Here is a 12,176-nt window from a genome sequence, read left to right as displayed (position 1 = left end):
TGCCCTCTGGGAGCTCACAATTTAGTAGTGGATAAGTAAATTGGTTCTAGGGTCCAAGGTAAACTACCTCTATTCTATCCTACACCCTTGATTCCCTGGGGCCCTTGTCCTAATGTTAATCATTCCTCCTCAAGCCCCAACATTGGATTTTTTCCCCTGCCATCTTTTATTTTTCCATATTGCTAAATTGAGCTAGAGGAAATCATGGAACCATTATGAGTGGGTCCACAACTAATTTAATATTACTTAACTTTTACAATTAAGACCTCAGTGTAATGAGGAAAAAATATTATTCCTCTTTAATTGATACTCTATTCTCCTCCCCATCTGCTCTAAATATTCTCAACTCCCCCAAGCCTCCCACCAGTCCTCCCCACTATTCTTAGCAAAGAAATTCCCCACAAACATTAAAGAAAAAGTTGAAATTATTCACTGAGACTTTCCTTTTCTCTCATCACTTCACATCACTCAAGATAGTCTCTTCTAACACTTTCTCCCTCATTCTAGTCTCAGATGAAGCAGAGGATCTTCTTGTCAGGAGAATTACTGCTACACACAGCTTTGATCCTGTCTTCTCTTAACAAATAGCTCCCACTATTATCTTCTCCCTTTTATCTATAACCTCTCCTTCTGCATTACTTGTTTCATTACTGCTGCCCATTATCCTTAAATAACCCTCACTTGATCAGACAATCCTTGCTAGCTATCATTTCTGTCTTCCCTTACTCCATGGTCAACCCTCTATCCACTATGCTAGGTCACAATAAGAACCAAATGTATTTTTCCTGAATTCTATACACTGCTGTGATGCAACAGGAATCCTGGATTTTGGAGTAAAGGGGCCTCATGCAAACATCATTCAAAATGAATCTAGACCTTTGTATCCTTGACACCCCAAATCCCTAGGGAACTAATTCTCTCAACTTTGGATCTCATCAGCTAGGGTCCAACATAGGTGATTAATGAATGATTCAGAGAATGCAATTTAGTAGGCCTCACTTTAACATCTAGTCAGTGAAATGTCTATTTAAGCAATCTTGCCATCTCCTATTGCTAAAAAAAAAAACACCCCAAAAAACCAACATCATCCCTTTCCCTTTTTTCACTTCTAGTGAATGCAGTAATAAAATAAAATAAAATAAATACCATTATTACTGGAAAGCAAATGCCAATTGGCTGAGTTATTTATGTAACTTTTTTTCTTTTAGTTTTTTGCAAGGCAAACAGGGTTAAGTGGCTTGCCCAAGGCCACATAGCTAGGTAATTATTAAGTGTTTGAGACCGGATTTGAACCCAGGTACTCCTGACTCCAGGGCCGGTGCTTTATCCACTACGCCACCTAGCTGCCCCTATGTAACAATTTTAAATCCCTGTGACTCCTTAGACCAAAAATTTCCTTCCCTGAATGTGTTGTTTTTCTGTTAGAATGAAAGGTCCTGGGTTCCAGGTAGTGATTCTTTTTATGTTCAGAACACTTAACACAATACCTAAAATATGATAAATGATCAGTAAACATTTTCACATTTATTTACTTATTTTTGTGGTGGTTGTTTCTATTTGAGAAAACACAACTATTTACTTGATTACTAAGTGTGATCCTTGAGCTTTCAAAACCATCTCTATAGCATAAATAAGTGGCTAAAAAATAGGCTTTATGCCCACTTTGGGAGTTAATAAGATAGAAAAAGTCTTGAAAAATGGTAAGAACCCAGGTAGAGAACAAATGAGACATATTGACAAAATTCTACAGCAGGCAAGAGAAATTAGAAAGAGCAGAACAGTCAGTAAGCATTTATTCAATATTTGTTGTGGACAAAACTCTAAGATTATACTTATAAGTCTGCAGAGGTTTCCTCTCAAGAAGTAGTAACCTGTAATGATTACAAGATATACCCAGACCTGACAAGGCATTCATACCATCTTTCAGATAAAGTCAAGAAGCTCAAGTGTGACAATTACATTTTCTAGTAATATACTGATGACAGTACTTCTCTTTTGAACTACAAAATACTCAAACCATTTTTTCTCAAGTGGAAACATGGATATTGGAGGATGAAGGGGATGAATTATAAAACAAGGGGATAAAGTATAAGACAAAATCTTTGTGACTAACAAAATAAAGGAAATCTTTGAGAAATAATTAAGTTCATAATGATTTAAACTTTTGAATCCAAAAACATATTTTTAAAAATTATAGCTTGTCCAAAAAATCTATTCAAGACAGTCTGCATATGCTAAAACAACCCATTTGAACAGTGTAGAAGTTTTTCCCTCCATTAAAAACATAATAGGCTATATAGCAAATGGGTTAATATCTTTATGCAGACGAGGTCCTTCTATTACAAACAAAGGGAGAGAAAAAAAAAGGAGCCAGGGCTTACAAAAGTAAGAATTTTGGCTGAAAAATTAACTTTCCAGTTCCTTTAAGTCCAAACACATTAACTTACTCAAACTTCCACTAAAAGAATAATCCTTTGATGATTTTAAGTTATGATGTTCTAAGTTTTATCTGATGACAACTCCAGGCTGTTTGGTTCTATAATTCTATTTGTAAAAGATCTAGGAACATTAAAATGATTTCAAGAAACCTAAGAATTTGAGGGTTTATATTTCAGTAATATGAACACAATTTTTTTATTGTTAAAACTTTTCAGAAATCCATTTTTAAATCTTTAAATGTCTATATGGTATAGTTCATCAAAAACAAAAATATTTTGAGCCTTTACTCTTGAATATCTTTATCTAGTTCAGCCCTTTACATAGGAGGATTAAAATAAATGTTATATGTAATATTAATTTATAATGATATATATGATTGTAGTTCAAAATTGCCTATTAAATACATAAAACTATTAAATGACTACAAAGCAAAGTAAAATGATCATTTCTCAAAATAGTTAGAATTTTAGAAATGAAAGAACCTGAGAATTTGCTTAGTTCTACATCCTCATCATTTTACAAGAGAGAAAGCCGAGAGGTTAACCAACTTGCATTTTATACATATTTCAATGTTAATAGCAATAGCGCTTATCCTAAAACCCAGGTTTCCTATAATGTCATCTTTTCTCAGCCTATTATTAATATCTCTGTTCCTGATTGGATATAATGAAGGAAAAAAGGAAAAGAAGGTAGTAAAAGAGAAAGGGTAAGAAAAGCTGGGGGAGAGAAGCATGGAAGGGCAGAGAAAGAAAGGACATTTGTCTCTTTGTCAAATTTTTTATGACACATTTCTTCAAAAAAGAAATAGGGAACTGTCAGTCTTACATTTGGTTCTATTTCCTAACATTCCACTGCTGAGCTAAATAATATGAAATTATGAAATTGTGATTCAATAAGTCTTAATGACATTTTTTCTTCCTTGATTCTTCTCAAGATGGATTTTCTATGGATAATAATTCTTGAAACTCTTGAAGATCCTGTTTTTGTCACTGAATGCTAAATATGGATCATAAATGATAATGAAGTGACTAGAGAAAGTAGAATGAATATCTGTAGCATAACTAAGACTCAGAGCTAGAGTAAAACAGAAACAAAAAACTAAATATTGCCACAGAGTGGACCATTAGCTTGCAATGAAAATCTTCCTCCAACACAAGAGATTTTCAAGTGCTGAATGGAACACCTCAAGAGGGAAAAGATTTCCTTTTATCAAAGTCTTTAAGTAGGGGTTAGATAGCAATCTGAATGTATTATAGAACAGCTGCTCATTCTAAAGAGGATTGAAGGGGAAGCTAGGTGGTGCAGTGGATAGAGTACTGGTCCTGGAGTTGAGGACCTGAGTTCAAATCGGAACTCATTCACTCACACCTAGCTGTGTGACCTTGGACAAGTCAGTTAACCCCACTGCCTTGCAAAAAAAAGAAAAGGATTGGGTTAGATGATCTCTGAGTCTCTCCCAAGAATTCTAATACTATGAAATACATATCTTTAATTTTGGATTTAGTCAAGGAAAATCATTAAATAATTCATTTATTCCAACTGTGTTCCTTTCACATGCCAGAGATGTGCTTAAGATGCTGAAAGCCAGGATTCAGCAATATGTGAACCACAAATTACCTGGCATGAATATTGTTTTTTGAAGAGGCAGAGGAACTAAAGACCAACTTGCTAACATCCCCTGAATTGTGGAGAAAGCAAAGGAGTCCAGAAAATATCTAATTCTACTTCATTGACAACACTAAAGCTTTTGACTGTGTGGCTCACAACAAAATGCGGCACATCCTCAAAGAAAAATGAGCACCAGATCATTTTACTTACCTACTGAAGAATCTATATACAGGCCAAGAAGCAACAGTGAGAACCAAATATGGAACAACTTCTTGATTTAAGATTGGAAAAGGAATATAACAAGACTGTAATACATTGTCATCTTATTTATTTCTATGAAGAGTACATCAAGTGAAATACCAAGTTAGATGAATCATATGCTAGAATAATGCTTCCAGGAGAAATATCAACAATCTCAGATATGCAGATGAACCCACTCCGATCACAGAAAAAGAAGAATCAAGAATCCTTTTGCTGAGGGTGAAAGGGAAGTATAAAAGCTGTCTTGAAGCTAAATATAAAAAAATCTTGACAAGTCCCATCACTTCCAGAGCAAATAAAGGGAGAAGAAATGGAAGCAGTGAAGGATTTTGTATTTTATATTCAAAGATCACTTGCTGATGGTGATGAAATTAAAGTCATGAAATTAAAAGATGTTTATTCCTTGAAATGAAAGCTATTGACAAATCTAGACAGCATACTTACAAATATCACCTTGACAACAAAGGTCTATCATCAAAGTTATAGCTTTTCTAGTAGCAAGGTAAAGCTATGAGAGTTGGACTATAAGTAAAGCCAATTACTGCAGAATCCACACTTGAATTTTGGTGCTGGAGAAGACTTTGAAGAGTTCCTTGGACAGCTAGGAAGAGATCAAATCAATTCTTACTTAAAAAAAATTAATTCAGGCTATTCTCTGGAAGTTCAACTACTGAAGCTGAAGCTTAAATACTCTGATCACATAATGAGAAGTTGGGACTCACTGGAAAAGAACCCATTGCTGGGAAAGATTGAAGGCAAAAGGAAAAGGGGACGTCAGAGGATGAGATGGATAAATAGTATCATAGAAACAATGAATATGACTGTGAGAGGACACAAAGGCCTGGAGAGTCCACGGGATCGTGAAGATTCGGGTATGACCAAACAACAATAAAATTGATTCTGATTCTATTATTTATTTTTAACAAACATTAACAGTTAAGTATATAAGAAAAATTAATATTTAAAAATAAATATTAATGTCAAGTTTTCAAGAGAGTCCCATCCATAAGAAATTTTCATTATCATTTTCAAACAAGAGAAACAATGCATTCAATGTAATAAGAGAAGAACAATTTTCAAAAATTTTAAATTAGAGTGTTAAAATCCAGAAAATGATAAGCATAAGGCCTGGAGCTATGATTCCATGAGTCCATGTAACTTTTAGGTGAGGAATCTCTGTATATCAATAGAAGACAGGCTATTGGGCAGTGAAATGTCTTGAGCAGGTTCAGGGTCATAGAGAGTCACTGTGTGTCCAAAAGCACAGTGCAAGGCCAGGACTTCCTAGAGGGAAGTCTCAGTCCCACTTACCCAATCATCCTGCTTCTTCAATGGAGGAAAAAAGGCATAAAAATAGGAGAGGACATTTCCCCCACCCCACCCCCCGCTTTTGTTTTACCTGGAGTGTAAGCCTCTTAACTGCATTCCACACTATCCCAATAAACTCTTTCATTCTTTCCTCAGGACTTCTGCAGGTTTCAGTTATACTCATCATGGTTTTCACTGGTACTGACAATGGTCGTGATTCTAAAGAAAAGAAAGAACTTTTAGTTATCTGAAGTATGTATTGTTAGCTCAGAGAAAAAACATTTTCAAAATTTTTCAAGATCTTTCCTGGAAACTGTGAAATTCAATATTTTATAAACTAAAAAAACTCTTAGCAAATGTTGGACCTTAATTGACATTTGTATATTTGGTACACAGGCTTTCAATTAAATAATGTGTGAATTCATTCAACATTATCATGAAATAGGTATTCCTGCAAGTGAATTTTCCAAATGATTGAAACTTGCCCTTCTTCAAAGATTCCTTTAGTTTTTGTTTTGTTTTTGTTTTGTTTTTAGGTTTTTGCAAGGCAAATGGGGTTAAGTGGCTTGCCCAAGGCCACATAGCTAGGTAATTATTAAGTGTCTGAGACAGAATTTGAACCCAGGTACTCCTGACTCCAAGGCCGGTGCTTTATCCACTGCGCCACCTAGCTGCCCCAAGCTTGGTTAGATATTGAAGATGCTAAGGTCATCCTCTGCATCTTGAGCCACCACTAATTGTCTGAACTCTGTCTTGTCACTGGAACATGATGACTTTCTTTTTTTTTTAATTTTTATTAAAGATATTATTTGAGTTTTACAGTTTTCCCCCAATCTTGCTTCCCTCCCCCACCCCCACCCCACAGATAGCACTCCATCAGTCTTTACTTTGTTTCCATGTTGCACCTCGATCCAAATTGGGTGTGATGAGACAGAAATCATATCCTTAAAGATAACAGAATTCTCAGAGGTAACCAGATCAAACCATAAGACATCTGGGTTTTTTTTCCCCTGAATTAAAGGGAATAGATTTACTTTGTTCAAACTCCACAGCTCCTTATTTGGATACAGATGGTACTCTCCTTTGCAGACAGCCAAAAATTGTTCCCAATTGTTGTGCTGATGGAATGAGCAAGTCCTTCAAGGTTGAACATCACTCCCATGTTGCTGTTAGGGTATACAGTGTTTTTCTGGTTCTGCTCATCTCACTCAGCATCAGTTCATGCAAATCCCTCCAGGTTTCTCTGAAATCCTGTCCCTCCTGGTTTCTAATAGAACAATAGTATTCCATGACATACATATACCACAGTTTGCTAAACCATTCCCCAATTGAAGGACATTTACTGGATTTCCAATTCTTTGCCACCACAAACAGGGCTGCTATAAATATTTTTGTACAAGTAATGTTTTTACGCTTTTTCTTCATCTCTTCAGGGTATAGACCTGAACCAGTAGTGGTATTGCTGGGTCAAAGGGTATGCACATTTTTGTTGCCCTTTGGGCATAGTTCCAAATAGCTCTCCAGAAGGGTTGGATGAGTTCACAGCTCCACCAACAGTGTAATAGTGTCCCAGATTTCCCACATCCCTTCCAACAATGATCATTATCCTTCCTGGTCATACTGGCCAATCTGAGAGGTGTGAGGTGGTACCTCAGAGAAGCTTTAATTTGCATTTCTCTAGTAATTAATGATTTAGAGCATTTTTTCATATGGCTATGGATTACTTTGATCTCCTCATCTGTAAATTGCCTTTGCATATCCTTTGACCATTTGTCAATTGGGGAATAGCTTTTTGTTTTAAAAATATGACTCAGTTCTCTGTATATTTTAGAAATGAGTCCTTTGTCAGAATCATTAGTTGTAAAGATTGTTTTCCAATTTACTACTTTTCTTTTGATCTTGATTACATTGGTTTTATCTGTGCAAAAACTTTTTAATTTAATGTAATTGAAATCATCTAATTGGTTTTTAGTGATGTTCTCCAAGTCTTCCTTAGTCATAAATGGAACATGATGACTTTCAAAGAGAGAGTAAGGCTATTGACTTCATGCAAATCTGCCTCACTTAAATCCTATTTACACAATAATCAAAATACATTACAATACAGTTCTTGTTGCAAGAGAAATCAGCAGGGATTATATAAAAAAAGCAGCCCTGAGTGAACAAAGCCAGCAAATGAAGGTCAGCTTACTGAAGTCAGAGCTTATACACATTTTTCTGGAGTGGCCACAGTGAAGGTAAGCCCCATGTAACTTGTATAGATTTTGCAATCAAAACTAATGTAGTCAACAAGCTTGAATGCCTAACAAAGGGAGTAAACAATAGAAGCATGACAATACAATTGACACTTGCAGAAAGATGCTAAGCCACCATCATCAGTGCCTAAACTCCCATCATACAAATTTTATGCAGACCTGGAAACCCTTATCATCAATCAATCTAAAGAAGACAAGCTTATAATTCTGGGGGACTTTAATGCTAGAGCTGGTTCAGACTAGCAGAGATTATAGGAAATACTTAGAAGGAATGGAGTTAGAAAGAGCAACAGTAATAGTCACCTAATACTGAAGACTCCTGTACCTCATGACTTCTTATCACAAACACTATCTTCTGTTTACCTAAATGCAACATAACTTCCCAGATGCACCTTTGCAGTAAACATTGGTATCTAATAAACTATGTGATTGTAAGGAGAAGAGACAGATAAGGATGTGAGAGTGACAAAGGCAATGTATGTTGCAGAGTACTAGAAAAAACTAAATTAAAAAGAGATCAGGGCACATAGATTTTGTTTTAAACATCAGAACATGTTTACTTAAAATAGGAAAGAGACTAACTAGCAAATTGGTATTCAATAATCTGCTCTGAAAATATATCATTTTTTTAATATTTAATTTTTTTATTTCCCCAATTATATATTTCCAATATTCCAAGATAATTTCATTTCTCCCTCCCAAACTTCCCTTCCTCTATCCTACGATAGCAAGTTATCTGAGATAGGTTATACATGTTACACATATTTGCATATTAGTTGCTCTGTGAAAGAAGAATCAGAAAAAAAGGAAAAAAAACCACAAGATAGAAAAAAGCAAAATGTAAATTTAAAAAGATGAAAATAGTATGCTTGATCTGCATTAAGGTTTCAGTTCTTTCTCTGGATATGGATGGCAAATTCTGTCACAGGTCTTTAAAGATGTCTTTGGTTGCTATACTTCTGAGAAAAGTGAAGTCTATTATGGTTGATTATAACAGCGTTGCTGTTAAGGTATACATTGTTCTCCTGGTTATGCTCATTTATTCACATCAATTTGTGTGTTTTTGTAATTTCCAAGTTTTTCAAAAATCTGACTGCTCACAGTTTCTTATAGAGCAATAATATTCTATTATATTCTTCATATACCATAACTTGTTCAGTCATTTCCCAAATAAATTTCAATTTCAAATTCTGTCTTTACAGAAAATAGTTGTTATAAATATTCTTGTACATATAGGTCCTTTTCCTTTTTTGTGTGATCTTTTGATATACAGACTTAGAAACAGTACTACTGTGAGATCTATGCACAACTTTGCGCACAGTTCCAAATTGCTCTCCAGAATCAATTCACAAGTCTACCAACAGTGTATTAGTACTCCAGTTTTTCCATCCCCTTCAACATTTCCCTTTTCTGTCATGTTAGTCAATTTGATAGTTATGAGGTGGTATTTGCAAGCTGGTTTCATTTGCATTTCCTTAATAAGTGATGCAGAGCATTTTTTCATATGATTATAAATAGCTTTAATTTCTTTATCTGAAAACTGCCTGTTCATTTCCTTTGATCAGTTATCAATTGAGGAATGACTTTTAGTGTTATAAATTTGATTCAGTTCTCTATAAAGTTTAGAAATGATACCTTCATCAGAAACACTGGCTGTAAAAATTGTTTCCTAGTTTTGGGCTTTGCTTCTAATCTTGCTTGTATTGGTTTAGTTTGTGCAAAAATTTTTCAATATAATGTAATCAAAATTATCCATTTTTCATTTTGTAATGTTCTCTATCTTTTCTTTAGTCACAGATTCTCCTCTCCATATCTGACAGGCAAATGATTCTATGATCTTCTAATTAGCTTATGCTATCACCCATTATGTCTAAATCATGTACCCATTTGTATCTTTTCTTTGTCTAGGGTGTGAGATATTGGTCTGTCTAGTTTGTGCTGTACTTATTTCCAGTTTGCCCAACAGTTTTTGTCAAATGGTGAATTCTTAACCCAGAAGCTGGAGTCTTTAGGTTTATCAGAAAGTAGAGTTATTTACTACTTTGTCCTGTGAGTCTAAACCATTCCACCGATTCACCACTTAGTCAACATCAAACAGTTTTAATAATTGCTGTTTTATAATTTAGATTTAGAGCTGAAGTGGCTAGGCCACTTCTCTTTGCATCATTTTCTATTAATTCTCTTGATATTCTCTAGCTCTATAAAATAACCTTTGGGTAGTTTGATTTGTATGGCACTAAATAAGAAGATTATTTTAGGCAAAATTGTCATTTTTACTATATTACTTCAGTCTACCCATGAGCAAGAACTAATATTCTTTCTTCCAGTTGTTTAGATCTGACCTTATCTGTGTGAAAACTTATGAAATTATATTTGTATCTGATCTTATTTGTATGAAAACTGTTTTGTAATTATATTCTTATAATATTTGGATTCGAGGGAGTCTTGGGAGATAGATTCCCAAATATTTTTTATTGGCTACAGTTGTTTTGAATGGAATTTCTCTGTTATCTTTTGCTGCTGGGTTTTGTTGGTAATGTGTAGAATTGCTGATGATTTATGTAGGTTTATTTTATATCCTTCAACTTTCCTAAAATTGTTAAAAGTAGTTTTTTGGGGGATTTTCTGGATCAGACTAAGTTTACTTAAAGTAGGAAACATTCTAACTAGCAAATTAGTGTCTTAATAGTTCTTCTCTAAGACTAAGTCTCTTAAAATAAGGATAATTTTAATGTCTTTTCAGCATTAAATCAAATGTTAATCTAGTTTATAGTAATTTAAAAAATTCTAAAATAAGCCCAAATCTATATTTTAAACGTAATAGCAATACAGAAGTAAAAATGCTGCAAAGCAACTTAATTAATTTAATATGCTAAATTAATTTTCCAGTTTCTATCCAGTGAATTTCCTCTTTTAAGCTACAGCTTAATTTCATCTGGGTCAAAAGACACGTGCAAAGCAGCAATCTAATTTACTTGCAGAGGGTAGAAGGCCACACAGTTAGGCAATTATTAAGTGAAACTTTTTTTAATATTTAAAAAAATGAACAACAAAGATTTTTTACGATAGTCTAGGAATTCTTAGATATATGATGACAATAGTCTTTTATAACATATTAATCCTGATGACTAGATTTTCAATAATAAGCAGAGAAAACTGTGTTAAGTGTTAATTTCTCAAAGGAACAACAATGATACACATAGTTGAGTGTTTCTGGATGGTTAAGTTATTTTGGAACTACATCTGCATTCATTATCCTGCAATGAAACTGTGTATATTGTGTGCATTTTAGAGTCTGCTATAACATAATAAATCTCATACACAAATTAGAAGTCCTAAAAAGCCACGAGCTATATATAAAAGAACCACATGTGATATCACTGCAAAAGAACAATTATTCTTCCAAATTTGTGATTGTGCCAACAGAATTACAAAATCATGAAGAAAAAAAATATTTTCCCATTTAGAAAGAAACAACTTAATAAATATTATTTGTTTTTAAACATGTCCAATTATTATTGGCAAACCATCTGTAATAAATTCTAACCTATTATTTTTTTAAAGCATGGCTTCTTTCTTCTTATAGGTTTGGAATAGATTTTGCTTTCAAATATTTTGTATTTTATAACATTTAATGAGAGGCAAATGGCTGACATTAGAATGGTATTTTTCAAAAAGAATTATAACGAAGTCTACAAGAAGGTATTACATAGGCAGGCAAGTACGATGTAAAGGAACTCTAATTCTGCCAATCTTCATCCATAACACTTGTCTTATTCAAACTTTGCACTATTCCTAAGCAATAACTTCCAACTGTATTCAAATGTTTGGTGGATTTATAATATTTTTACTAAGGATTGCAGTGCAGCAATCAAGAAAACATATTTATTGACTAAAAAGAACTATACAAATTTACCATTTAAAAAAAATTTTGTCTTTTCTGTTTATACTGCCTAGATTTCCCTTATAAACTACTCCTCCCTCCTGAATCATCATGAAAAAAAAATAGAAAAAAATTCAGCAAAACCATAACAATGTCCATATTAACTGACCCCTCCTCCACCTCTGCAAAGATGAGATAGGTGACACAATGAATTGAGTGCCAGACCTGTAGACTGGAAGACTCATCATTCTAAGTTCAAATCTAGCCTCAGACACTTAAGTTGTATGAAGCTGGGTTAGTCATTTAAGTCTGTTTGCCTCAATTTTTCATCTGTAAGATAAGTTAGATAAGGAAAAGGCATATCTATAAAGTATTTTTGTAAAAAAAAATAGCAAATGGGATTATGAAGAATCACTGAAAAG

At 33.9% G+C, this 12,176-nt stretch overlaps 1 protein-coding gene across 11 annotated transcripts in view; it reads right to left on the bottom strand.

Annotated features, from left to right (window-relative positions):
- VPS13B (vacuolar protein sorting 13 homolog B) overlaps window positions 1-12,176 on the bottom strand; it is a 1,326,809-nt gene that overhangs the window by 548,499 nt on the left and 766,134 nt on the right. For all 11 annotated transcript variants that reach the window (XM_074200569.1, XM_074200570.1, XM_074200573.1 and 8 more), the window contains one exon: window positions 5,708-5,835. In XM_074200569.1, coding sequence (XP_074056670.1) covers window positions 5,708-5,835 — 128 coding nt within the window. The remainder of the gene's footprint in view (window positions 1-5,707; window positions 5,836-12,176) is intronic.

This window comes from Macrotis lagotis, chromosome X (assembly GCF_037893015.1).
Source record: "Macrotis lagotis isolate mMagLag1 chromosome X, bilby.v1.9.chrom.fasta, whole genome shotgun sequence".
NCBI lineage: Eukaryota > Metazoa > Chordata > Mammalia > Peramelemorphia > Peramelidae > Macrotis > Macrotis lagotis.
The sequence above is the reverse complement of the archived record's forward strand: the minus strand, read 5'-3'. Positions and strand labels throughout refer to the sequence as shown.